The sequence below is a fragment of the Lacerta agilis genome, chromosome 7 (genome assembly GCF_009819535.1).
Source record: "Lacerta agilis isolate rLacAgi1 chromosome 7, rLacAgi1.pri, whole genome shotgun sequence".
NCBI lineage: Eukaryota > Metazoa > Chordata > Lepidosauria > Squamata > Lacertidae > Lacerta > Lacerta agilis.
Window position 1 is genome coordinate 86074963 of NC_046318.1, and position 27316 is coordinate 86102278.

The 27316-nt window shown below is 55.5% G+C and overlaps 1 protein-coding gene across 6 annotated transcripts in view; it reads left to right on the forward strand.

The window, feature by feature from the left end:
• The first annotated feature begins 9836 nt into the window (after window positions 1-9836).
• Window positions 9837-27316, forward strand: part of PLEC (plectin) — a 112199-nt gene continuing 94719 nt past the window's right edge. For 4 of the 6 annotated variants that reach the window (XM_033155986.1, XM_033155988.1, XM_033155987.1 and 1 more), the window contains exons 1-4: window positions 9837-10022; window positions 12239-12279; window positions 12782-12883; window positions 26249-26450. In XM_033155986.1, coding sequence (XP_033011877.1) covers window positions 9875-10022; window positions 12239-12279; window positions 12782-12883; window positions 26249-26450 — 493 coding nt within the window. In that variant the 5' untranslated portion in view covers window positions 9837-9874. Of the gene's footprint in view, window positions 10023-12238; window positions 12280-12781; window positions 12884-16323; window positions 16423-18783; window positions 18922-26248; window positions 26451-27316 lie in introns of those variants that run through there. The other 2 variants (XM_033155990.1, XM_033155992.1) reach the window with 2 other exon arrangements.

The window sequence follows — 27316 nt, forward strand, 5'->3', positions numbered from 1 at the left end:
TACTACACTGGGGCAAAAGAAATGAAAGGCACAAATACAGGATGGGTGACACCTGGCTTGAGAGCAGTACATGTGAAAAGGATCTAGGAGTCTTGGTAGACCATAAACTTGACATGAGTCAACAGTGTGATGCAGCAGCTAAAAAAGCCAATGCAATTCTGGGCTGCATCAATAGGAGTATAGCATCGAGATCAAGGGAAGTAATAGTACCACTGTATTCCGCTCTGGTCAGACCTCACCTGGAATACTGTGTCCAGTTCTGGGCACCACAGTTCAAGAAGGATACTGACAAGCTGGAACGTGTCCAGAGGAGGGCAACCAAAATGGTCCAAGGCCTGGAAACGATGCCTTATGAGGAACGGCTTAGGGAGCTGGGTATGTTTAGCCTGGCGAAGAGAAGGTTAAGGGGTGATATGATAGCCATGTTCAAATATATCAAAGGATGTCATATAGAGGAGGGAGAAAGGTTGTTTTCTGCTGCTCCAGAGAAGCGGACACGGGGCAATGGATTCAAACTACAAGAAAGAAGATTCCACCTAAACATTAGGAAGAACTTCCTGACAGTGAGAGCTGTTCGACAGTGGAATTTGCTACCAAGGAGTGTGGTGGAGTCTCCTTCTTTGGAGGTCTTTAAGCGGAGGCTTGACAGCCATCTGTCAGGAATGCTTTGATGGTGTTTCCTGCTTGGCAGGGGGCTGGACTGGATGGCCCTTGGGGTCTCTTCCAACTCTAGGATTCTATGATTCCTGAGAGAGGCTTCCACTGCTGAACAGCTCTTGCCCTCAGAAAGTCCTTTCAAACGTTTAGTCAGGATCTCTTTTCTTGTACAGTGGCACCTCAGGTTACAGACGCTTCAGGTTACAGACTCCGCTAACCCAGAAATAGTACCTCGGGTTAAGAACTTTGCTTCAGGATAAGAACAGAAATCATGTGGCAGTGGCAGCAGCAGGAGACCCCATTAGCTAAAGTGGTGCTTCAGATTAAGAACAGTTGCAGGTTAAGCACGGACCTCCAGAACAAAGTAAGTTCTTAAGCCGAGGTGCCACTGTACTTTGAAGCCATGAGTTCGAGTCCTTCCCTCCAGAACAAAAGAAAACAAGCTTGCTCCCTCTCCTCTTCTTCAGGCTAAACATCCCCAACTCCCTCAACTGTTCCTCATCAGTTTTGGTTTCCGGGAGCATAATCTGACCAGGGAAGGAAGGGGGTCCTCCTGTTCCTTCTTTAGCCCAACGCAGCCCTGGCTGTGCTTGGCTTCAGACAGAGGCCACCAAAGCAGAGGCCACACTGCAGAGTGTGAACAGAAGAACGCAAACTAGGGAACTTGCCCTCCCGGGAGACAATTGATGGCCACCAACTTGGATGGTTTTAGAGGGAGATTAGAAGCCACAGGATGAGAGGGGGCTCTTGTGTTCGAATCCTGCTTGCAGGCTCCCCGTAATGGGCATCTGCTTAGTCCCCGCGAGAAGAGGATGCTAGACTGGATGGGCCATGGGCCTGATCCAGCAGGCTCTCCTCCTGAGCCTGGGGCAGCACTTGTTTCCCGAAAGCTGGAGGGAGAGGCCGTGGGGCTGGGGGCTCCTCCCTCCCGGTGCTGCAGAGCTGAACTGACACGAAATGGTAGAAGGGCAGGAACTCATATACTGCATAGCAGTTCGAATGATACGATTGTATATACACCAGGACAGGGCCCTGTTTTGAAAATTGTTCAGCAGATCGAGTCAACGTGTACTGGTAGATCAAAGATCTGTCCTGGTGTATATACTTCATCTGACGTATAAACTTCTATAAATAAATCCAAATAAATAATTTTTTTGAAACAATCGTATCATTTGAACTGCTGTCCAGTATTATTTCACTTCTGTGGCCTGAGTTCTTGCCCTCCTACCATTTTGGTGTGAGCTTCAATCAAGAACTCCAACTTCTTTACTTCTTTATCATGGCCAAATGCAGAGCTGAACTGGGCACTTTCCACGCAGCACTGGCTTCTCTGGTTAGCAGGAGTTTCCAGTTCCTTTGCACACCACCAGGGGGTGCTCTTGTTGCGCCCACCTTGGCCAGTTGATGCCAGAGAGGTGGGGTGGGGCAGGGTGGGGGGGGGCGTTGGCAGGGAAGCTGGCAGTTCCTGCACAAGAGGCATTTCCGGACCTTTGTGTGGTTGCTTCAGGAAGCGCCAGCTCCCTGGGGCCCATTCTTCACCGATTGCTCATTATACTTGGGGAACATTGGGGGGGGGGGCAGAATGTTCCAAGCAGGAGAAAAACAACTGTGTTGGTGAAAGTCTCTGTGTTTGTGTGCTGCTCTGACAGATCAGATGTTTTGAGGTCTTTTTCCTCTCTGGAGAAAATGGACCTGAGCCTTGGAAGTACCGCAATGGGATTTGCAAGGTGGAGAAAGTCTTGTGGGAGGGGGCACTGTTGCCCGCAGTGCAAAGGAAGCATTTCCCAGGTGTTTATGAGGAACAGAAACAGCCGCTTCACACACACACCCTTGCCAGCTTAGTGATGGTGTTGCAAAACAACAGCGCAGGGCGACCTGTGGCTATTTTGGGGTGCTGTGGGGAGAGGAGAGGGCCACCCCAGGTGGGCAAGGGGCACCACAAACTTTTGGGGAGGGGGAGACCCATGATGGTGGGCCAAAGCCTCCGAAATGTGCTGGTGTTTCTCTTGTGTGGAGTCGGGCCAAAGGCCTCTTGGGCGGCACTTGAGCTTGAGTGCAACGCTCCCCCTGCAAAAAATGCTTCAGCTGCCTCTCCCTCCAATTAAATGCACGTGGGGTGCGGATAAGGGCCCGTTTCTCCCTCCCTGTGGGGTCCTGCCCCCTCCTCCTGTTCCCTGGAAGCTGCAGCCCCACCAGATCAAAGGGGTCACTATGGGGCGGTGCCAGGGCTGCGGTTTGGGAGCAGAAGCTGCTTTTCATGTAATGAAAAGGGTTTGTTTGAGGCACTTTTTCCATGGCAGAGGAGGGAGCGGCCGGCCGGGAGCCTGGATCTTAACCGTTTGCCTGCTGCAGCCCTTCCTCAGCCAGCCAGGGCTGGTAGTGCTGCTTTGGGGGGAGGCAAGGAGTGTGCCCCCACCCTGTGCTGTAGCAGAACTTGTGCCAGGCAAGGTCAGGGGTGGCCCTGGCTCAATGGGGCTCTTGCTCCCTGCCAGGCCACTGGGTGGTGGTAGCCTTCATAGGAGGCAAAAAGCAGAGGTAAAGATAAAGGGACCCCTGACCATTACGTCCAGTCGCGGACGACTCTGGGGTTGCGGCGTTCATCTCGCTTTATTGGCCGAGGGAGTCGGCATACTGCTTCCGGGTCATGTGGCCAGCATGACTAAGCCACCGCTTCTGGCGAACCAGAGCAGCGCATGGAAATGCCGTTTACCTTCCCGCCAGAAGGTATTGATCTACTTGCACTTTGATGTGCTTTCGAACTGCTAGGTGGGCAGGAGCTGGGACCAAGCAACGGGAGGGAGCTCACCCCGTTGTGGGGATTCGAACCGCCGACCTTCTGATCGGCAAGCCCTAGGCTCAGTGGTTTAGACCACAGAGGCCACCTGTGTCTAGAGCTTGGCAAAAATGTCCACTTCTGTTGCTGAATATTCAGCGCCAGGATTTTGCAACTGACCCTTATACCTCCAACCACTATTTTGCCCTTGACTTGAGTATCTGCAGAATAAGGTACCAACCCAGTTGGGACACTTTTCTCCCCACATGGCGGAAATGCTCACACTCAGTCCAGCCAGGCTTGGGCTTTGGGGCTGGCTGGTCTGTTCTGCTGTGGCCTTGCAGAGACCACGAGGGGGCCACTTGCTCAGGGTCCCCAGGGGCCAAGCTCCTTCCTGAGCCATCTGGCAGCGGCTGGGCACTCGGGGGGGGGGGGAGGAGAAGCACCTAAGCCAATATGGTTTCACTTTCTTGCCAGGCAGCTCCACAGGCCAACTTCTTATAGGAAGAAAGGACAATGGAACCTTGTTAACAACTTGGCCTCTGATGGAGCCCCAAGTCTTGGGTGGAAAGGCCTCTCCCCACCCCCACCCCCCAAGCACAGCATGTCCAAAACAGGGGGGGGGGTTCAGGGGGAGCAGTGCTCATCCTTCGCCCCAGATGAACTTGGCTCCTCTGAAATGCCCCCCAACAGCTGAGCTGCTCCCCAGAGTGGAACACCCAAAAGGGGGCTAGTGGTTGTCTCCAGGAGCAAGGGCAGCCCCCTCAGTGGGGACTCTGTGAAACCACTTCCCCTGGTTCTGAGCCTGAAAGACACCAAAGTAATCTTGACCGGATGGGGTCAAGGAGAGGCTCCTCAACCGTAAACAGACATACCTCGACTCCCTTGTGCCCTTGGCAGGGGCCAACCATGCGAACCCCTGAGCACGCCTCTTGAGTGCAGGGGGCTCTGGGTGGGTGGGTGGGGGCACTGCTACTCACAAACGTAGTGGCTGCCGACTTACTCCAAGCAGGAGGGAACAGAAGGTGGGGAGCACAACAAAGACCTGTGCAAAAGGTAATAGAAGTGGAGGCAGCCCCCCCCCCCTTGGGCACACTTTCAGTCCATGCCCATCTCCCTCCAGGGAGAGCTTCCTCTGCAGGGACACCAGGCCTTCGCTACTGCGAAAATGTTCAACCCTCTTCGTCCGCAGTCAGAATATAAATCAGTGACAATAATCTGCAAAGCGTTGCAGTGTAAGGGCCAGAAAAGAAATTTAAGAATTGCCTCCTTTTGATTCCAGTAAGCTGAAGGCTTTCTGCCATAAAAACAACAGCAACCCTCTTTTCTTTTTTCCAAAGGCCCCCTGCCTCTTTCTTAGGAGGGGCTGCCTGAGCGAAGGCCTTGTGCCTCTCCTGGCCTTTGGGCCCTGGATGTGGAGGAGGGGCAGAAAGAGAGCCCTGCCCCGGAAAGCTTCCAAGTGGGGTGGGGTCCTCCAGACGTTCCTGGACCCCCGCAGCCAGCATGCCCAATGGTCTGGGGTCATGGGGCTTGCAGTCCAGCCATCGTGGACGGGCTGAATTCTCCCCAGCCGCTGCTTGAAAGGTCCGAAGCCTTGATATGGGGCCGGAGGCAAACGGGGAGCAGATGCAAAGAGGGGCGGTGCCTTTGCACACCTGTCCATTGCGGTTCCTCGTGGCTGGAGCTTCTGGGCTGCTTCATTGCAAGTACTGTACATCTTTATCTCACTTCCCACCCAAGAAACTCACGGAGGTGTCCAGGCAGCGCAGCCAGCCCCCCCAGCGTGCAAGAGACTGGACTAAAATGGGACGCATGAAGGGGGTGGGGTCTCTCTCACCTCCCGCAGGTGCAAATGGCCCTCGCGGCCCACGCCACTACCCAAGACAGGCAGCCCCCCATCCGTGGTGAGAAGGGGCTTCGCTGCAAAGCCACGTTTCGCGGAGGGCTCTTTGACTCTCTTTCCAAAGCGCCTGGCTCTGGCAGCGCAGCTCCGGGGCTCCCCGCCTCCCTTCGCCAAGGGCGCGCCCTCGAAGCCCCGCTCCGCCTCCCCTTCCCCCCGCAGCGAGGCTCCTCGGCCCACGTCGCCCCAGGCTTGCCCATCCAGGGTGGGCGCGCCCTGGCGCACCACCAGCGGGCATCAGGCTGCTGGGCACCCCAAGGCCCCTCCCATCCGAGAAAGCTCCCACCCCCAGCCGCGATCCTCCTCCAATCGCTCCCTTTTGCCCCCTCCCCGCCCTGGGGGCAGAGCGGGGGCCAGGCGGGCCACTCCAGGGCCGGAGGCGGCTCCTCCAGGCAGGCTGCTGCGCTTCCTGGATCGACCTCTAGGTGGCAGCAGCAGCCGCCCCCGTCGTCGCGGGAGGCCAGGCTCACTTTCGCTTTCCGAATATGGCGCGCCCCCCCCCACCCCGGTACTTTCCCAGCAGCGCCCGCCCCACCCACGGGCGAAGGGCGGGGCGGGAGCCTGTTGGGGGAAAGTAGCAAAGCATCCCAGACTCGGAGAACTGTAGAGTTGGAAGGGACCCCGCGGGTCATCTAGTCCAACCCCCGGCGATGCAGGGAGCCTGCCGACAGCCGTCCCTGGGTGGGTGCGCTCGAACCGCCAATCACTGCGTCACAGGGGAATATAATCAGCCCCTCCCTCAGTTTGGTACCCTAGCTTTTTTCAGAAGCTAGGCAGCTGCAGTGCCCACCAGGGGACCTTTCACGCCCCCAACCACGTGGGCCCCGCCTCTCCCTCCTCGGGCCCTCCAGCCTTTCTTCCCCACCCCTCCTTGGGAGCCCAGCAGGGTGGGGGCTTCTCTCGCCAAGCAGCCGGCTGCCCCATCTAACCAGGGCTGGGTTGGGGGGCTGAGGACCAGGAGCAGGTGGCCCTCAAAGGAAAGCCCAATTCTTTGCAAGGATCCGAAACAAAACTGCCCGTATCATGGTAATGTTGCGATACAAATCTACAGTGCATTTGGAACACTGCATGTAGTTCTGATATTGAAGAATTGGAAAAGGTTCAGAAAAGGGCAGCCAAAATGTTCCAGGGTTTTGGAGCAGCACTTTCTATGAAGAAAAGTTGCAGCACTTGAGACTTTTTAGTTTAGAGGAAAGTGGTGTTAGAGGCAGAAGTTTCAAACTCTGCCTGGCCTGGAGAAAGTGGAGGGAGACAAGTTTTTCTCCCTCTCTCACAGCACTAGAACTTCGTGGGGACAGATCTGTTGTACAGATCAAAGAAAAGGACTTTATGCTCCTGCAGGAAGGAGGCAGAGATGACCACAGACTTAGGTGGCATTTAAAAAGTTGATTGGTATCTGTCTGTTTTGGGAAACAGCGGAGGAGACGCCTTTGGGGGTGAAATCAAACTGCTGGAAGGTTGCTGGGTCTGTAGAGACCGGTGCAGGAGAGACATGTTTTGTTGCAGCCGGGGCAGACAAAGGCATCCAGTTGTGCTGCTGCAGATGCCAGGGGGCCTTTATTCTCTCTGTTCTCCTCCCCAGCAGCCATTCATCCTCTGGTCACTACTGTGGATGCAGGACCTGACTAGGCGCTGCGGTTGTCTGGAAGGGGTTTCCACACAGTGGGGTGGACGTTGCCAGCCTTCACATCACCTTTGCAGACATATTTGGAGCACAGAACGGGTCTGCCAACGGGGCTGGTGCCAGCATGTCCTAAATTAACGGTCGATGAGGCTCTCCCTAGCCAAGAGACACAAGGGCAGTCGCATGAGGCCTCTCAATACCGGATCCTGGGAATCACAAGGAAAGGTCGACCTGTTGCACTCTGGTTCTGCTTGGAGCTTCCCAGAAGAGGCTGCGCTAGCTGGACCCACTTTGGAGGAAGACCTTTGAAGGCAACCCCCCCCCCACCTCCCTCCCCACAGTCCTTGTAGAGACACCAACACAACTGTGAGTGAGGCAGGGCACTTTGCAAGGCCGGCTGTGTGCCCCACCCAGGCCTGCCTGTCCTGCAGCAGAGGGCAGGGGCTGGTGAGCTGAGAGGGAATGAATGGGGGCTGGGGGCCCCTCTGCCCTCCCCACACTTCCCATGTGCTGCGTGAGACTGTCCGCTCACTCTGGCTCCTGGCCAGACCATCCCTGGTTCCAGCAAAGCTCTGGAGGTTCTCTCCAGTCCAGGCAGAAGAGAGAGGAGCTCAGCAGAGCAAGGCTGGCTGTTAGTTCAGATGCCTGTTCCATTCTCCTTCCTAATTTCCCCCGAAAGACTTCTGCGTCACCAGAGAGATTGCATAACAGCCTCTGGTGCTGTTTTTCACGTTGTGACATCCCCAGCTGAAGGTATTTTTGAAATTTTATTTATTGAAGCAATCCCTATCCCACTTTTCAGCAAAAAAGAGAGAAAAGGGCTCCCAGAGCAGCCCCCGAGATCGGTAAAAAGGCAGTCCCACCCCTGCCCCCCTTATGCCTACAGTCTAAAAGACACAGCACAAAAGGAAAAGGGGTTGGGAGGGAGGAGAAGGCAGGCCCTCGTAATTTGCTACACGATGACTCCCACTCCCAAGCAGATGATTCTCCTGCTGTAAGGCACCTCACAGTTCAAATCTGGGTGCTAGCAAACTCCCAAGAAGATAGCCTTGCATCTCGACTCCTCTCCTCCCAGGGTAGGTGGCACTGATGGCCTGCAGGTGGGGGGGGGAGCAGCACAGCTGGTGAAACTGGGCTTCCTGCTTGCTGTTGCTGGACTCCTTTCCCCCCAGGGCAGCTGCTTCCAGCCAGGGGAGGGGATGCTGCCCTCCAGCTAGAGATCTTGGTTGCCCTGCCTCAGTTGTCCAGGAGGAGTCCTGGCTCAGGGGTCCAAATGTCTTTGGTGAACTGGGAAGTGGTTCATGGGGGGGGGGAGCCTAGAAGAATAATAATTTTATTATTTATACACCGCCCATCTGGCTGGGTTTCCCCAGCCACTCTGGACACCTCCCAGCAGAGGACTAAAAACAGAATAAAACTTCAAACATGAAAAAAGGGAAGCCTTTTCTTTTGGACCCACTTTGGGGGCCCTGGGCTCCCTGCGAAGCAAATAGACACAACCTGTTTAGAGAGGCTGGGTGGGGTACAGGATTATTTATTTATTTATTTATTTATTTATTTATTATTAATTGGTGTGCTGCAGAACCCAGTTTGCACTGTCAAGTTGGAGCCCTCAAAAGGCGGGTGGCGAATCCTACATGCAGAAATGTCCAGAAGGGAACTTGAGCTGAGCATTTTCCTTGACAGGCTGTTTTTCTCTATGCAGAGAGGCTGTGCTGATCCCCAAATGCCACCGTCTCCTTTCATGGTACCAAGGATGGTTGCCAGCCCTGATGGCTCTGCTCCGCTTCCAACAGCTGGAGGCAGCCATGCTTCTGAATCCCAGTTGCGGCTGCTCTGTCTTGTGCTCGGATCCTGCGCATGAGTTCCTGTTGGTGCTTCTGGCAGGCCACTGTGAGAACAGGAGGCTGCACTCGGTGGGGCCCATTTGGCCTGATCCAGCAGGCTCTTTTGATGTTTGTATGTGCATGATCCCATGTGGCAAAGGCTGCCCTTCCCTTGGGGGGGGGCTGGCCCTGCAGCCCCTCCTGCCTCCGGGACCTGCTTCCAGGGGAAGCCACAGGCGCCTCCCTGGGGACTGGGGCTGCCCCTCTTTCTTGGGGAAGGCAGAACTGAGCGTCACAGGCAACATGAGTCAGCCCACCCTTCGTTTCCAAAAATACACGTTGCTTTAGTTTAAAAAGCTGAATCTAGAGGCAGCTGAAAAGAGAGGGAGGAGGAGGAGGAGGAGGATCAGAATAAATCATAGAATCACAGAACTGTAGAGCTGGAAGGGATCCCAGGGGTCATCTAGTCCAACCCCCAGCCATGCGGGAACTGCAACTAAAGCATCCTTGAAAGGTGGCCTCTCCACCTCCAAAGGAGCACAAAATGCCTCCTTGGCACTCAGCTGGAGGCTGAAAGTCTTGCCCCGGAGGGGGGGGGGGCTCTGACACTCCCAGGCTCTTTCTCCCAGAGCCCCCTGCTGGGGGAGTGGGGCATTGGAGCAACTAGGGAAGGGGGCAATAAGCCAGGCCTGGGGCCAGAGACCCGCTTTCCTCCTTGTTGAAAGACCTTTGATTGACAGCACAAAGCCCTGAAGTTGGTGTCCTCCACTTCCAGGGGTGTGGGGAGGAGAAGGGGCTCCTCTGTGCCCCCTCAGGACTCCTGGCCCCGTCAGCCCTGGCAGGGCCCATCCCCCAGAGCCCCGGCCGTTCCCACTGAGGGTTAAGAGCTCGCCCTGCCCGTCTGACTCACCAGGAGCGGCCCAGTTGTGGGGAGGGAGGCAGCGGACGGGGCTGTGCACATCTGGAACCCATCTGGGCTGCGGACAGGCCGGTGAGGGTTAACGGGGCCGCTGCTGCTGCCGGCACACCCTCCTTCCTTCCTCCCTCCCTCTCGCACCAAAGGCAGCGGCTGGCGTGGCACAGCCGGGCTGAGTATGGCCTCCCTGAGCCCGTGGGCACTGAGCGATCCTGCCTGGCTGCGAGTCGCCTGGGTAGCTTCCCTGGTGCTGGGCTCCCTCGGAGTCTGGGCTCTCTTCCTGCTCTGCTCCCTGCGGGGCCGGCCGCCCCCCAGCCTCTGGGCAGGTAGGTGCCGGGGCCACCCCTCCAGCCCCCCCCCAGCAAGCAGGGCATCCTTCCCAGGCAGGGGAGCCCTTCCAATGGGCTGCAGGAGGGAGGGAGATGCTCTGGGCCTGACCCCCTCCTCTCGCTTGCAGGGGGGCAGATGGAGGGGCAGCAGGAGGCAAAGGGCTGTGGGGCCATTGAGCCCATTTCTTGGGGTTTCTGTTGCAGTTTTACTTATTGATTTATCATAATACTTGGATGGGAATTACTTATCATAATACTTGGATGCGATGCATTTCTTCACCTCCCTTCAAAGAGAACTGGGAGGTGAGCAATATGGGGCACACTCCCTCTGCCTTCTGGAGTATTTTGCCCCTGTTTTCCTCGAGTCCTTCCTGACTCCAAAGGGCTTGACTCCCTGCGCTGGTCTCTCAGCATCTCAAAGGTGTAGCATCGCTGTTGCGCCCATTTCACAGACGTGTCTTAGCCACAGCCTTTCAGTGAGACGGAGCTCACCTCATTGGACCACGCTGCCGTCCCATAATGCCCCAGCTAATGCAGCAATCTTCTCCTTCCTTTGACCTTTTGCCAGTGTCTCTCCATCAGGGAAATGAGGGCCGTGGCTCCTTCCCATTATTTGCTGGCTTAAAGCATGCAGCGCTGGTTTCAGATTATTTCCGATGAGCGAGAGGCAGAGAAGCGGCTTCTCAGGGAGGCCCCTGTGGGAACGCGAGGCTGCGCCCAATGGACCTCTGGCCTGGACCGGATGCGGAAGGGCTTGTCTTAGTTCCTCCCCCCTGCCCCCCCCCCACCATTGCAATTTGGAAGGAATTTGGGGTTAGTTCATCCAAGGTCAAAACTTGATGTTGCTGCAGAGCAACCCAGAGACAGAAGGGGCGTCCAAACACCAAATGTGAGTCCATGCAAGAAAGTGTAAAGTGAGGCACGTGGGAATTCACTTCCCAAATACTCTCATGGGCTCTGAAGGGGGGGTGATCGACTAGGAACGAGACCTTGGGGTTGTGGGGAATAGCTCTATGGACCCATAAGAACATCACAAGAGCCAGCTGGATCAGGCCAATGGCCCACCTTGTCTAGCCTCCTGTTCTCACAGATGCAAGCAGGATTCAAGCACAAGCGCTCAAGTGGGAGTGAGTTCCATAGTTTAACGGTGCGCTAAAGGATTATGAGACAAATTCATGGAGGAGAGGGCTACTGAAGGCTACTAGTAGGGGGGCTGGCGATAGGGGGCAGATGAGGCTTCAGCCCCCTCAATATTTCAAGGCAGGGGGCCACCATCCCCCACTGCTCTCAGGCAGGGGGCAGGAGGTTTGGAGGGTGATTTTTGCCTGCTGCACCCCCTGCCATGATTGCCAGAGTGTCCTGGCAGGCACCCCTGCGTCCTGGCAGACATGGCTCTCCACCCCACCCCCCCATGTTGGTCCCCACTCTGCTCGCCTGGCTACTACCCACAACAGCTGGAGGCAATGCCAGTTTCTGGGAATCCCAAGTGGGGAGAGTTGTTGCTGCACTGACTCTGATCCCCATTGGGGGTTCCCTGTTGGGGCATCTGGTTGGCCACTGTGGGAACAGGATGCCGGATTAGATGGACCCTCTAGGCAATTTCTACTGCCCTTTATCAAAGACGTCCGGGGTGGTTTATGGTAAAACACAGGAGCAAACAAGGTCATGTAGGTTTTGGAGATAGTATTCTGGAGTGGAATCCAGAAGAGCAACCGCCTTGGCCCCATTTCTGAGGCCTTCCTGAGGTGGCAGCTGATTTCCTGTGGCGTTCTGTTCCATAGGCTGTGGCTTGCTTTGTCCGGTGGATAATCAAGTAGCACCATGTTCATCTCCTTTTTCTGTGTTTGCTCCTGTCAACTGTGCGCAGGGCAACAGCCACAAAGCCAAGACAAGGAGCCAAGGAAAGATCCACCTGAAAGGGGTGTCAGTCCTGAGCCCCTTCCTCTTCCTTCACAGCTGGAGGCAGCGTTGCCTCTGAATCTCAGTTGCCGGAAACTGCAGCATCTGGGCTCCCATCCTGCTTGCCCACTCCCCATAAAGGGCAACTGCATGGCCACTGTGAGAACAGGATGCTGGGCTTGATGGGCCATGGGCCTGATCCAGCCGGCTCTGGCTTCCATCCTGCCCTCTGGCTTGGAGTGGGGGTGTTCTCTCTTCTCTCCGCTGCTAGCCTTTAACTCTCTGCCCCCCACTCTCTCTCCCCATTGCTCCAGGTCAGCAGCTGGGAGGAACCAGGTCCCAGACAACCTCCGAGGTGAGTCCAGGCCTGGGTCTGTTTTGCGCTCCCCCAGCCCACCCTATAGCTCCCTGCTGGGGCTCCCCTGACCCCCAGGCTTTGCCGCCTCTCATGCAGACCCCTGGGCTTCACACCTTACCCAGCAAGATCATCATAATCTTGCCTTCCGGCCTCCACACTGGCCCTGTCGGCTAGTGGCCTCTCCTTTTGCCTGCCAGCCCCAAACCTTCCCTGAAGCATCTCGGGTCCTCCTTCACGTGATAGGGGGCAGGCAGGGAGCCCTCAAGGCCCCCATTGTCTGGGCACTTGACAAGGGCACTCACTTCGCCTCCTCACCATGCCAGCGAGAACAGAAGGCTCTTGGTTGTGGAAGGAGGAGGAGGAGGAAGAAGAGAAAGACATCCACGGCAGGCTGGCACACAGCCACCCTGCGCCCCTTCCGGCCTCTGCCCCCCTGGGGGCACTGAAGGGCTGGGGGTGCACCGTCCCAGACCTCCCTCTTTTTGTCTCCCACCCCCAGAAGCGCCGGAAGAAGAAGGGAAAACCTCCACCCAGTCAGAGGAAGGAGCAGGCGGCACCCTCTGGGCCAGACTCTGCACCCCTGGCAGCAACAAGGCAGCAGGTGAGGACGATCAGGGTGTGCCCAGCTAGGTGGAAGCTTAGAGGGTGCCTCTCCCCGCTTTGCACCTGCTGCTGAGGCCCAGCTCAGCTGCCCCCCCCCGCTCCAGCACAGGGTGATCTCTGCACCCGCCTTGCACCTGGCATGGGAGGTGCTGGGTGGCTACTCTGAGGAGCCTCTGCTGCTGCTGCCGCCACCACCATGAACTCCCTAGGGTGCTTCTCCTGGCCAGATCCTTTCGCCACAGGCCAGGATCCCCAGAATGGGCACCTTGACTTGCTTCTTTCCCCGGAGGAGAAGGAAGAGGTGTGTTTTACGTTGACCCAGTTCAAGGACTTAATTTATTGTGGGTGGATATCTTTTTTGTTGTTGTTGTTCAGTCGTTCAGTCGTGTCCGACTCTTCGTGACCCCATGGACCAGAGCACGCCAGGCACGCCTATCCTTCACTGCCTCTCGTAGTTTGGCCAAACTCATGTTAGTAGCTTCGAGAACACTGTCCAACCATCTCATCCTCTGTCGTCCCCTTCTCCTTGTGCCCTCCATCTTTACCAACATCAGGGTCTTTTCTAGGGAGTCTTCTCTTCTCATGAGGTGGCCAAAGTACTGGAGCCTCAACTTCAGGATCTGTCCTTCTAGTGAGCACTCAGGGCTGATTTCTTTGAGAATGGATAGGTTTGATCTTCTTGCAGTCCATGGGACTCTCAAGAGTCTCCTCCATTTCTTCCCCTTATATTTGCCAGGAGGTGATGGGACTAGGTGGATATCTTACTTATTGCTGAATGTTATTTGCAAACCACTTTGTACATTTGGGATTCAAATGTTTGGGTTGCAAAGGTAGCCCAGGGGCCGAAGACCCTGGCTCTGTCCCCAGAGGCCTCTCCCACTGGCCTTCCTATTGCAAAAGATTCAATTTCTGAAGATGAGGTGTGTGATGCGGGGAGGCTTGCAGGATGAGCCCTTCCAAAACCCTGTTTGAGAGCCAGGGGTGGTGCAATGGTTGGCATGTTGGGCTGGGAGCTGGGAGAGACCCGGGTTCAAATCCTCCCCACTCAGTCATGAAGCCCACCTTGGGCCTCTTGGCTTGCTCTACCTCACAGGGTTGTTGTTCTGCAGATTCAATGAGGAGGGGGAGAACCATGCATATGCCACCTTGAGCTTCTGGGCAAATGCAATCAATCAATCAATCAATCAATCAATGACCGGAGGGTGAAGGAAGGATGCATGTAGCACTTTTCCAACCTGTGCCAAGGGAGAGGGAGGCTACCCCTGTCTCTCCCAGGGAGTTTACGAACCGTGGAGAGGCAAGAGGCCAAGGGGGGGGCAGAACTGGGCACCAGAGCAAACCAGAGGGGTCCCCAAAATTTTCTGGACATATTTGGAAATCTATGCAACTGTCATGGATACTGCAAAATTCTCATTTCAAAGAAGGGAATCTGTTGCTCAGAATTCCCCTCCAGAAAAACACAAGAGGCAAAATGTCTCCCAATATTCACTAACGAATAAAACACAACTCAAAGCAAACAAACGAAACAGGCAACTCCCCCCCTAACCAAACAAATAAATGTGAATAATCTGAAAGCCACCTTCTATAATAATTAAAAAAAACAACACCTGGGAGGGACAGAGGGCTTGGCAAATGCCAAGGAGGATGTTTGAAGGCGTATCACACTGTGCCCAGGTGCCCACATGCGCCACATTGAGCCTGAACACTTCAACTCCCTCCTCTGGGCCTCGGCTGGGCCAGTTGTGAAACTCTGTAGGTCAATGTGCACAGTTCCTGATGTGGATCTACACACAGGGGAACCCCCCCCCCCGCTATAAATAAGTCAGAAATTAGATGGTTATAACAACAAACAAACAGACAAACCCCTATATAAAAACGGGTATAAAAATTTCCTGCTCTCTGGCGACATCTGGTGTTGCATGTTTATAGCGCATCCAAATTCTTTACTAATGTAGTTGAGTCCCTGGAGTCACCTTGTGGCAGTGAGTGCTGCAGGATGACACCTGTCTAGGACTCATCCTTTCATGGATTCGTCTGTGGGTGCTGCCAGCTCCCAACAGCCCTTCTCCGTCTCTGTCCCTGGAGTGCAGGAAGAAGGTGCCTTACACAGAGTCAGACCACTGGTCTGTCTAGCCCAGGGTTTCAGGCAGGGGGCCTGAAAGCTGCCATTGGTCCGCCTTGCTCAGTTTTGTCTGCAGAAATGGCTCTCCAGGGTCTTAGGCAGGGGACATTCCCAGCCTGACTCAGAGACAATAGAATCACAGAACTGTAGGTAAAACAAAATCGAAAATTCTTTCTAGTAGCACCTTAGAGACCAACTGAGTTAGTTGCTGGTATGAGCTTTCGTGTGCATGCACACTTCTTCAGATACACTGAAACAGAAGTCACCAGATCCTTAAATATAGTGGGGGAGTGGGGAGGGGTATTACTCAGAAATTTCAGAAATAGACTGGAAAGAGAAGTGGCTGAATTGCAACTAATCACCAAACTTAAAACCATGGAGAAACCTGGTTTGAACAAAGACATTGGATTCTTATCTCATTATACATAACAAAGCTATCCTTAGCCATCTCACCCCTTGTCTTCCCCTGCAAGACTAATTGCAGCCGTTTAGAGTCGTCATCAGGTTTTCCACACTTATCAGCCTATCACCCATTCCCACCACCCTTCTGAGTAATACCCCTCCCCACTCCCCCACTATATTTAAGGATCTGGTGACTTCTGTTTCAGTGTATCTGAAGAAGTGTGCATGCACACGAAAGCTCATACCAGCAACTACCAGCAACTAACTCAGTTGGTCTCTAAGGTGCTACTAGAAAGAATTTTCGATTTTGTTTTGACTATGGCAGACCAACACGGCTACCCACCTGTAACTAGAACTGTAGGTGGAAGGGAATCGAGGGTCATCTAGTCCAACCCCCACAATGTAGGTGAGATGCTGCTGGGGATTGAACCTGGGACCTGGGTGCTCTTGCCCACCCCCTGCCCCTCCTGATGGCCCCTCCCCGGCTCCTTCCCTCCGCTTGAATCTTCTGCTGTGCATCTGCCCCTCCCCTGATCTGGGGACGGGCAGAGGTTGCGTGGCCATCCGTCAGGGATGCTCCCCTTGCGATTCCTGCCTTGCAGAGGGTTGGACTAGATGACCGCCAGGGGTCCCGTCCAGCTCTACCCTTCTCTGGTTCTATGAAACAATGTCCGCCAGGAAGAAGCCTTGCTGAGCGCCTGCCCCAGGGCCGTGGGTGGGGCTGCTGTGGCTCCGGACAGCCTGGCCTTGTTCTCTGTGCCAGATCGACAAGGCACCACGCGGGTGGGTGGGCAGGCAGGCAGGCAGAGGAGGAAGAGGCCTCTCCTCTCCTCCTCCTCCGCCCCCGCTGCCCCCTGCCATTTAAGCCTGGGCTGCTTGCTGTGTTCAGCAAGACCCACACTGCCCACGAAGAGCCACTTGGGGGCCCTGGCTCCATCCTGGGGGTTCGCATGCAGCCGATCTTCACCCGCCTCTGCCTGCCACCCTCTTCCTGCTGCTGCTTCAGGAGGCCTGTAGGTAGCGCATTGGGGGCTGTGGGTGGGGGGAGCTGTGTGTGCCATCTTCTTCCAGTGGGGTGGGCTCCTCTGCTCCCAGGGCCAGCTCTTGCCTGTCTGCATGGGGCCCTTTTTGTGCCAGAATCAGGACCCCTGCCTGCCTCTGGGCTTCCCAGCCCTTAGAAGGACCACAACTAAGGAAGGGGTGTAGCTAGCCGAGTTGCAGAGCATCTGCTTGGCATGCAGGACGACCCAGGTTCAACCCCCCCCCCCAGTGGCATCTCCAGGTGGGACTAGGATAAAGTGCCTCCTTCCAAGACCTCTGCCCATCTCTAGGCTTCAGGGCTTGCTTTATGACCTGAGTACTGAGGGACTCCCTGCCACCTGCTTGTGGAGTGCCCACGAAGGACCACAGCACGGCCTGAACCAGCAGCTCACAAGCAGAGGCCCAAGACCTGGTGGCCGGTGGCCATAGCCTCTTCAGTCACTTTTATTTCTTGCTCCAGGGTGGCGGGGGGGGGGCTCCTTAACTTTTAGCTGGGGTGCGACAGGCAGGCACTAAGCAGCTGCTTCCCCATCAGTGTGTCTCCTGGCTTTTGGAGGCTGCACCAGTTGAATGCCTGACTGTTGTGCAGCTCTTAAAAAGCCGGGGGCTGGTGGTCTGGAGCTGCCTCGGCATGGGGTCCTGCGCCTTCTTGCCCTCTGGGTTGCCCTCCTTTCCTTTTGGGCACCCCCCTCCACCAAGAAGGGAAGGGGCCACTTCGCAGAGAAGCCCCGCTCCCCGGCCTACGTGGCATATTGTGTCCCGGGGGGTGAATGGGGCTTTGGAAAACACAAATGTCACTAGCATGGTGATGCCCCCCTCCCCAATCTCCCCATGTTACCCATGAAGAACAGAGTCAAGCGGACGGTCTCTCCAACCCGCAGAAAGTCCGCGCTGGAGGAGAGGCGAGGCTCCGTTTTGAGCATTGCTGGGGGGACAGAGACCAGCGGCGCCTCCTTGCCTGCGCCAGAGCTACTCCTGGGTGGGGCTCGGAGTTTCCTTGGGCTTGTGGGGAACGAGGGTGGGGCTCCCAGTTGCCTGCAGTCTCCGCCTGGCGGAAGGAGACCCGGACCATAGCTCTCAACTTTCTCCCCTTTTTAAGGGAAATTCCCTTATTCTGAATAGGATTCCTCGCAAGAAAAGGGAAAAGTTGACAGCTATGACCCGGATTCATTTGGGGGCAGCAGTGGAGTGTGTTTGTATGGGGTGCTGTGGAGGCTGGGGCTTCTCTCACCGTCCCACGCCCCGCTTGGCCCCCGAGCAACCTCTCTCCCGTCCCCCAGAGGAGCAACTCCACAGTTCCTCGATTTCAGAGCGGGGCATAGCAGCTAGGATGGGGGTCCTCTGTGCATCAGTCCCCAGCCCCACAGTGGGAGGGTAGGCAAAAGGGGAATCAGGACAGCAGGATGGCCGTGGGAGGGGGGGGGGCTTGCGTGCTTACCTGGGGTGGGAGCGGTGTTTGGGGTGCAAATGAAGCCGCGTGGTGTGATCTGAGTGGGGCTCCTCAAGGGCAGAGGAAGCGGGGTGCGCAACCCCCCCCCAACTTCCTTTTATTTTCCGTGGCCCACCCTCAGGGCTGCCGTTACTTTCCTTTAACCACATCCTCACGCGGGATGAGCGGGGGCTGAAGGTGGAGGGGGCAAGAGGGGGCTCTAGATATTCCCCTCCCCCATCCCGTTTCAGTGCGCGCTCTATTTATTTTATTTCTCCCCGGATATCCCGGTGCTTGTGGGTCAGACCAGCCGAGGTCAGAGAGCTGCCTGGCAGAGACGCAAGGTTCCTGCTCGTTTCTGCAGAATTCCTTGCCTCGCCCTTGCGTGCCCCACCGTGGGGAGATGGGGTCCCAGTGGGGAGGCCTGCGGGGCAGGATAATTGCCCTGGGGTGGGCAGGAGAGGAGGGAAGGACGCTGTGCCCTCCTGCTTGGCAGGCCCAGGCGTGGGTCAGGCAGCCAGGGCCCTCTGTGTTTGTGAGGCTGGCAGCGGGGCGGCCGGATGGGCTCCGTCCATTGTCCGGGTCTGAATGGGCTCTGTTTTGCTGCCAGCCTGTGCCCTGGTTAATAATTCAGCCGGCCCGGCAGCTCGGCGCTGGGCGGGTGCGGAGGCGAGATAGACACTCGCCGGCTCTGTCGCGCACGCACACGCGCACACGCATGCACACACACACACACACGGGCACACACACCCTGCAGGAGCTGCAGTGCTCAGCAGAGCAGGAGGCGGAGCCTGCGCTGCAAAAAACGGCTGCATGTTGCTAAGGCGAGCCCAACTTATCGCTGCCGGTGCTTCTGCCGGGCTCCTGGTGACGCCTGCCGGGCGCTGAGCCCCCGCCAGGATCGCCCCTTCCCCATGCCGCCGGCCGCCTGCCAGCCGCTCCCTGCCCATGCCCTGCCAGCTCTCCTGGCTGCCTTGGCAAGGTAGGCAGACATGCTTCGTGGGCAGGAGAGGGGCAGGACGCACCCACGCACCCGGAGACGGTGAGTGGTCGTGGGGTGGGGTGGGGGTCTGCCTGCTTGCCTTCCATCCTTCCTTCCTAAGATGCGGCAGGAGAGTGCCAGGCTCAGGGGCCATGGGGTGCCAGGATGTTGCCTCCCCTGGTCGGCTTCTGCCGCTGCTTCCACTATGCCCTGTCTGTGGGTGTTGTGGGGAGGTGGTCTGTGTTCTCTGCTGGCCCGGCCTGTCCTGCAGCAGATGCCCCAGAGAGCAGAGTGGGGCAGGGCTGAGCGCCCTCTGCAGACTCGGGGCACTCCCGTGTGGGCAAAGCAAAGGAGGAGAGAGAGAAGCCATGGGGGTGCTGTGCATTCTCCAGGCAGAGCCCCTTCCTTGGGCAGGGGGAGGGCTAGGGCAACCTGGACCCCCCCCCCCACCCTGCGGTTTCTTCCCAGGCCTCAGGGGGGGTGCTGCAGTTGTGGGGTGGGGAGAAGAAGGTGGAGAAGCCAGGCCCTGAGGGGCAGGAACCGGTTAGGGGAGCTGGGCCTGGGCTCTGGCCTGCTGGGCTGGTTCCTGGCCCTGAGGCCAAGCAGTCCAGCTGGGATCTGGAGCCTCCTGCTCACAGCCAGCCTTCTTCCTGCCTTCCTTCAGCCCTTCTCTAGGGCAGCGTGCAGCTTCTTGCGACCCAGAGAAAGGGTGAGTGGGGCTGTGGGATCCACAGGGGAAAGGTTGGCCAGGAAGGGGGCAGTTTGCTGAGCCCTTTGGGGAGGGAGGCCTTTTGGGCGCAGAGAAGCCCCTGTGCAGGAGGGGATGCGTGGGGCGGGGGGGCCGCCTCCTGATTTCACCTGGGCTGGTGTTTGTCCCCCCCCCCCAGCTTCCTATTGGTGCCCAGGAAGCTGTGTCCATGGCAACCACGAAGTGCCAAGTAGCAGGCAAAGCTGGCACCGTCACTTCGGCCCCTCAGCCGCCCTTGAGGATGCTAAATCACCCTCCCCCCACTTCATCCTGGCAGAGGCAGCCTGACGTCAGGCTCTCCAGTGCAAGAGGCAATTGTGGGCGGAGGGGGTGCACCTGAGAGGGGGTGCATGATGTGCCAGGGTGGGAAGGAGGGCCTCAGGGGGCTGGAATTGGCTGCTGAGATGAGTCTCACAGGGTCCAGAGGGCTGGCCTTGCTTAGCCACGCTTTCCCTGGAATGGGGTGTGGGCTCCAGGGCTCCCTGCCTCCCCCCCCCTCTCCACCAGGACATGTGGGGAGCCTCTTGGGCTCCTGGGGACAGAAGGGTTAGGGTTGGGCACAGTCAGCCACAACTGCCCCCACACTGACGGGCAGCAGCAGTGGACCCACAGGGGGGGTTTCAGGCAGGGTCTTCCCCCCACCCTGACCTGGAAGGGCTGTCACTGAGGATGCTCCAGCCCTGAGCCAGGGGTCTCTGCCCATCTCTCGGCCAGGTCCTGCCTGTGCCCCTTCATTGGACCAAAACGGGACCCAGCTAGCAGTAGCTGTCCTCCAGCGACTCTGGGACCTGTGTGCCCCCTTCCCCAGAGCAAGGGGTGAGTCAGCATGGAGTGTGGCCTGCCGAGGGGAGAGGCATGGGGGGCTGGACTCCTAGCTCTAGTGGGGCAGGTGGTGGAGAGCAAAGTGCTCCTGCAGCAGCCAGAGTTTGGGTCCCCCAGGGGCTGTAGTCTAACCCCTTGCTGTGTGGCAGGACCATAGAGGCGTACACGCACGCACGCACACACACACAGGCCAGCCTGTACCAGGGAATGGGTGGGTGTGCCGGGGAAGGATGCATGTGGGAGCGCTCCGAAGGGGGAGAGCGCCTGTGAATGCATGGGTGCCAGTGTCTATGTGCAAAGGGTGTGTGTGTGTGTGCATGTGTGTAGGGGGCGTGGGGCTCTCCTGCTCAAGATGGGGTCTTGGGTGGGTGTTTCTCAGCTGCTTTGCTCTTGGGTTGGGAAAGAGAGAGGGCTTCCCCCTGCCCCACTCAAGGTGGGCAAAAGGAATAATAAGCAGAGAAGAAGAGCACCTGCTGGATGAGGCCGGGTGCCACGGAGCCCAGCACCCAGTTCTCACAGGGGCAGCTCAGATGCCCAGATGGGAAGAAGCTCACACGCAGCTGGGCAGGAGCGCAACAGCCTCCTCTGCTCAGCTGCCTTTCCCAGCCTTCGGAGGCAGGGCTGGCTGCAACTGCAGAAGCAGAGCCTCCCTCCTGGCTGGGAGCCAGAGACAGCCCTCCCCTCCATAAATCTTTTAAGGCATCTGGGTTGGTGGCTATTGCTGCCTCCTGCGGCAGGGAGTTCCACAGTTTAAGTTACTTGATGCTGCTTTCTTTTCTGGGCCATGACTCTCCCAAGGCTCACCTTCCCTGGAGGTCCATGAGTTCTCGTTTATTATAGAGAGAGTTGTGGTTTCAGTTTTATCTCTCTTATGAGATAGGGAGGAAAGACTGGGGAGCGGAAAGGGTTTGGTTAATGCCTGAGGGAGGCCTGACTAATTATCATTTCTCTTCCTGGTAAGGAAGGGCTTAAAAATGTCTGCCTTTCTCCCCTCCTCTTCCGGAATGTGTGGCTTGGCTGGCTTGCTTAAGATACCTGGGGATGTTTCAGGGGACAATCTCTGGCCCTGGAGCAACTTTTGCCTCTAGTTAGGAGGGTCATACAGAACATTTGAAAAACGGTGGGGGTTTAATTGTAAATAACATGATGAATGAGATTTGTATCATTAATTGTTATAAAATTCAATAAATATTTTTTTAAAAAATAAAAAAGAAAGAAAAGAAAAAAGGTGGGGGTGGGGGCCCACCTCCCTCCACTGCTGCATTCTGCGTGGGGGCTTTTGCTTCTGGCCCCCCATGGTGCCCAGGTGAGCCCCAGGAATTGCAGCACAGAACTCCTCATCTCATGGTGCAAGGCTGGGGGTGGGGGTGCAGCAGGCCAGGCCTTGGCAGGGCTTCCTCCCAGCAGCTCAGCCTTTGGCAGTGTTGTTCAGTGGTTAGTGCCTTGGGTGGCCCAGCTCTGAATCCTCATAGTCCCCAGGCGGCTGTTTGGGGCAAGTAAGGTAAAGGTAAAGGGACCCCTGACCATTAGGTCCAGTCGTTTCCAACTCTGGGGCTGCGGCGCTCATCTGGCCGAGGGAGCCGGTGTACAGCTTCCGGGTCATGTGGCCAGCATGACTAAGCCGCTTCTGGCGAACCAGAGCAGCGCATGGAAACGCTGTGTACCTTCCCGCCGGAGCGGTACCTATTTATCTACTTGCACTTTGACGTGCTTTCAAACCGCTAGGTGGGCAGGAGCTGGGACCAAGCAACGGGAGCTCACCCTGTCGTGGGGATTCGAACCGCCGACCTTCTGATCAGCAAGCCCTAGGCTCTGTGGTTTAACCCACGGCGCCACCCGCGTCCCTGTTTGGGGCAAGTTGTTGTTGTTGTTCAGTCGTTCAGTCGTGTCCGACTCTTCGTGACCCCATGGACCAGAGTACGCCAGGCACGCCTATCCTTCACTGCCTCTCGCAGTTTGGCCAAACTCATGTTAGTAGCTTCAAGAACACTGTCCAACCATCTCATCCTCTGTCGTCCCCTTCTCCTTGTGCCCTCCATCTTTCCCAACATCAGGGTCTTTTCTAGGGAGTCTTCTCTTCTCATGAGGTGGCCAAAGTACTGGAGCCTCAACTTCAGGATCTGTCCTTCTAGTGAGTACTCAGGGCTGATTTCTTTGAGAATGGATAGGTTTGATCTTCTTGCAGTCCACGGGACTCTCAAGAGTCTCCTCCAGCACCATAGTTCAAAAGCATCAATTCTACGGCGATCAGCCTTCTTGATGGTCCAGCTCTCACTTCCGTACATTACTACTGGGAAAACCATAGCTTTAACTATACGGACCTTTGTCGGCAAGGTGATGTCTTTGCTTTTTAAGATGCTGTCTAGGTTTGTCATTGCTTTTCTCCCAAGAAGCAGGCGTCTTCTGATTTCGTGACTGCTGTCACCATCTGCAGTGATCATGGAACCCAAGAAAGTGAAATCTCTCACTGCCTCCATTTCTTCCCCTTCTATTTGCCAGGAGGTGATGGGACCAGTGGCCATGATCTTAGTTTTTTTGATGTTGAGCTTCAGACCATATTTTGCGCTCTCCTCTTTCACCCTCATTAAAAGGCTCTTTAATTCTTCCTCACTTTCTGCCATCAAGGTTGTATCATCAGCATATCTGAGGTTGTTGATATTTTTTCCGGCAATCTTAATTCCGGTTGGGGATTCATCCAGTCCAGCCTTTCGCATGATGTATTCTGCATATAAGTTAAATAAGCAGGGAGACAATATACAGCCTTGTCGTACTCCTTTCCCAATTTTGAACCAATCAGTTGTTCCATATCCAGTTCTAACTGTAGCTTCTTGTCCCACATAGAGATTTCTCAGGAGGCAAATGAGGTGATCCGGCACTCCCATTTCTTTAAGAACTTGCCATAGTTTGCTGTGGTCGACACAGTCAAATGCTTTTGCATAATCAATGAAGCAGAAGTAGATGTTTTTCTGGAACTCTCTGGCTTTCTCCATAATCCAGCGCATGTTTGCAATTTGGTCTCTGGTTCCTCTGCCCCTTCGAAATCCAGCTTGCACTTCTGGGAGTTCTCGGTCCACATACTGCTTAAGCCTGCCTTGTAGAATTTTAAGCATAACCTTGCTAGCGTGTGAAATGAGTGCAATTGTGCGGTAGTTGGAGCATTCTTTGGCACTGCCCTTCTTTGGGATTGGGATGTAGACTGATCTTCTCCAATCCTCTGGCCACTGCTGAGTTTTCCAAACTTGCTGGCATATTGAGTGCAGCACCTTAACAGCATCCTCTTTTAAAATTTTAAATAGTTCAGCTGGAATATCATCACTTCCACTGGCCTTGTTGTTAGCAAGGCTTTCTAAGGCCCATTTGACTTCACTCTCCAGGATGTCTGGCTCAAGGTCAGCAACCACATTTCCTGGGGTGTATGAGACCTCCATATCTTTCTGGTATAATTCCTCTGTGTATTCTTGCCACCTCTTCTTGATGTCTTCTGCTTCTGTTAGGTCCTTTCCACTTTTGTCCTTAATTGTGTTAATCTTTGTACGAAATGTTCCTTTCATATCTCCAATTTTCTTGAATAAATCTCTGGTTTTTCCCATTCTGTTATTTTCCTCTATTTCTTTGCATTGCTCGTTTAGAAAGGCCCTCTTGTCTCTCCTTGCTATTCTTTGGAAATCTGCATTCAATTTCCTGTATCTTTCACGATCTCCTTCGCATTTTGCTTGTCTTCTCTCCCCCGCTATTTGTAAGGCCTCATTGGTCAGCCACTTTGCTTTCTTGCATTTCTTTTTCATTGGGATGGTTTTCGTTGCTGTCTCCTGTATAATGTTACGAGCCTCCATCCACAGTTCTTCAGGTACTCTATCCATCAAATCTAAATCCTTGAACCTGTTCTTCACTTCAACTGTGTATTCATAAGGAATTTGATTTAGATTGAATCTTACTGGCCCAGTGGTTTTTCCTACTTTCTTCAGTTTAAGCTGGAATTTTGCTATAAGAAGCTGATGATCTGAGCCACAGTCAGCTCCAGGTCTTGTTTTTGCTGAGTGTATAGAGCTTCTCCATCTTTGGCTGCAGAGAATATAATCAATCTGATTTCGATGTTGCCCATCTGGTGATGTCCATGTGTAGAGTCGTCTCTTGTGTTGTTGGAAAAGAGTGTTTGTGATGACCAGCTTGTTCTCTTGACAGAACTCTATTAGCCTTTGCCCTGCTTCATTTTGATCTCCAAGGCCAAACTTGCCAGTTGTTCCTTTTATCTCTTGACTTCCTACTTTAGCATTCCAATCCCCTATAATGAGAAGAACATCCTTCTTTGGTGTCATTTCTATAAGGTGTTGTAAGTCTTCATAGAATTGATCAATTTCGGTTTCTTCAGCACTGGTAGTTGGTGCATAAACTTGGATTACTGTGATGTTAAAAGGACTGCCTTGGATTCGTATCGAGATCATTCTATCATTTTTGAAGTTGCATCCCAGTACAGCTTTCGCCACTCTTTTGTTGACTATGAGGGCCACTCCATTTCTTTTACGGGATTCCTGCCCACAGTAGTAGATATGATAGTCATCCGAACTGAATTCGCCCATTCCTGTCCATTTTAGTTCACTGATGCCTAGGATGTCAATGTTTATTCTTGCCATCTCACTTTTTACCACATCCAGCTTACCAAGGTTCATGGTTCTTACATTCCAGGTTCCTATGCAATACTTTTCTTTACAGCATTGGACTTTCCTTTCGCTTCCAGGCATATCCGCAACTGAGCGTCCTTTCGGCTTTGGCCCAGCCGCTTCATCAGCTCTGGATCTACTTGTACTTGTCCTCCGCTCTTCCCCAGTAGCAAGTTGGACGCCTTCCGACCTGAGGGGCTCATCTTCCAGCGTCATATCTTTTATATGCCTGTTGTCTTTGTCCATGGAGTTTTCTTGGCAGGGATACTGGAGTGGCTTGCCAGTTCCTTCTCCAGGTGGATCACGTTTGGTCCAAACTCTTCGCTATGACCTGTCCATCTTGACCTGTCCATAGCTTGCCTGAGTAATTCAAGCCCCTTCGCCACGACAAGGCAGTGATCCATGAAGGGGGCAAGTACTTCTCCTTAAACCTGGTGAAAGTCTGGCTGGGTCTAGACAGTTCTCCCTCCCACCCACCCCCCCAACCTCCAGGCACTTCCCCCTAACTTGGAACCCCACCAGGAATGCAGACACCCCCCAGCCTCCCCTCGGGTACCAAAGGCCAGCTGCTTGGGAACACAAAAAAGCAGAGCTTTCATAGCTGGTCATAGCACGGGATTGGCCCTCTGGTGTCACATGTCTTCTCAGGCCAGGGGGATTCTGGGTGATCGCCAGGATTATCCTGGAGGATCGTGACCCCCAAGTGGTGGGGCAGGATGGTGTTAGCTGGTCTTCTGGGAGCCAGGACAGGCAGCAGGGAGTTGAGGCTGACGGCTTGGCTTCCACTGGGGGTCTTTGGATGGAGGCTTCTTAGGTTGGCCAGTAATTCCCCCTTCCTCCAGCCAGGTTGCCAAGTGACCCCCTTGGGATGAGGACTTTGCTCCCCTCCCTCCTGCAGGATGCGGCTTGGCTGGCTGGCTTGAGCTGCCTGGCTCCACAGGCAGATCCTCAGAGGGTGGGGTGGGGTCTGCTCCCTCCCTGCCCTCGTCTGGGCGGCAGAGCTGCTCCACACTGAGGGTGGGGTGGGGGCTCCTAGGCCCTCCCTGCAGGACAAGCTCTGGCCACGGGGACCCCCAGTCCTGCAGAATGGAGGGCCCAGAGGGGGGCCTGGCTGCTCCCAGTCTCAGCATCTCTGACCCTGCTCCTCCCGGCCTTGCAGGAGGTGATGTCTTCTTCCCGCCGGAAGGAGAAGCCGAAGATGGCGGAGGAGAGCTCCAGCGGCAGCAGCGGGGGCTCTCCTAGTCCGGGGGACACCCTGCCCTGGAACCTCCCCAAGCACCAGCGGACCAAGAGGACCAAGGCGTCGTCCGGCAACGGGACGGTCCTGGACCCTGCGGAGAGAGCGGTCATCCGCATTGCAGGTAGAGAGGGCTGGTGGCCTCCTCTTGGGCTGAGGCTGGGAGGCCCAGATCAGGGGATGTTGCTGGATTGGGGCCCTGAGGCTGAGCGGCTCTCTGAGTTGACCCTGGCGAGGGCACCAGGAGCTTCTGTGAGCCACCATCCCTGGTTCTGCCGCTCCTTGCGGCGTGTTGTGGCGCCGTGTGTTGGGCATCCAGGGGGCACCCCGGGGGCCACTTGCCTGGGGTGCCTTGGGGTCTTCTGCTGCAGCTGAGTCTGGGCTGGATGTTGTGTCGAGGGCTTGCGTCACGTCTCTTGAGTAATTGCCCAGCAGAGCTCTCCAGGATGGTTCGTAGGTGGTTGAGATCCATGTTGGTGGAGGGAGCCTGGGGGGCACCTCAGAGACCCCTTGGGAATTCCTCACGGGGCACTTTGGGGGCAAAGTTGGTTGCCTCCGTAGGGAAATGGATGCCACGTTTGATGCAGCTCCTGGGGAGGTTTCCATTGCTCCATCCAGACACGGTTTGTGGGGTCCGTTTTTGCCAACCTTGAGAGGTTGCTTGTGAGTCTGTGCCCAGCAAGGTGCCCTCTTGACTGTTGCCCTTCCTGGCTGATGCAAGCTGGCCTGGTTGCTGCTGGGTGTGATGGAGGGTCAAGGGTTCGAGAACCTCTCTTTCTATTTTTGAAAATTTATTTATATTTTTCATTATTACCATTTCCAAAATCACATTCGCGTTCAAAAATGTATTTCCACCATTAATATCTTACTTTTAATAAAAACATTCAACGTCTTCCCTTCCCTGGTGCCTTGAATTTTCCCACCATTCCTGCATATTCTCATATATTGATTTAGTTGAGAGGGGTGGGGTGCCTGCTGCCCTGAAGGAGG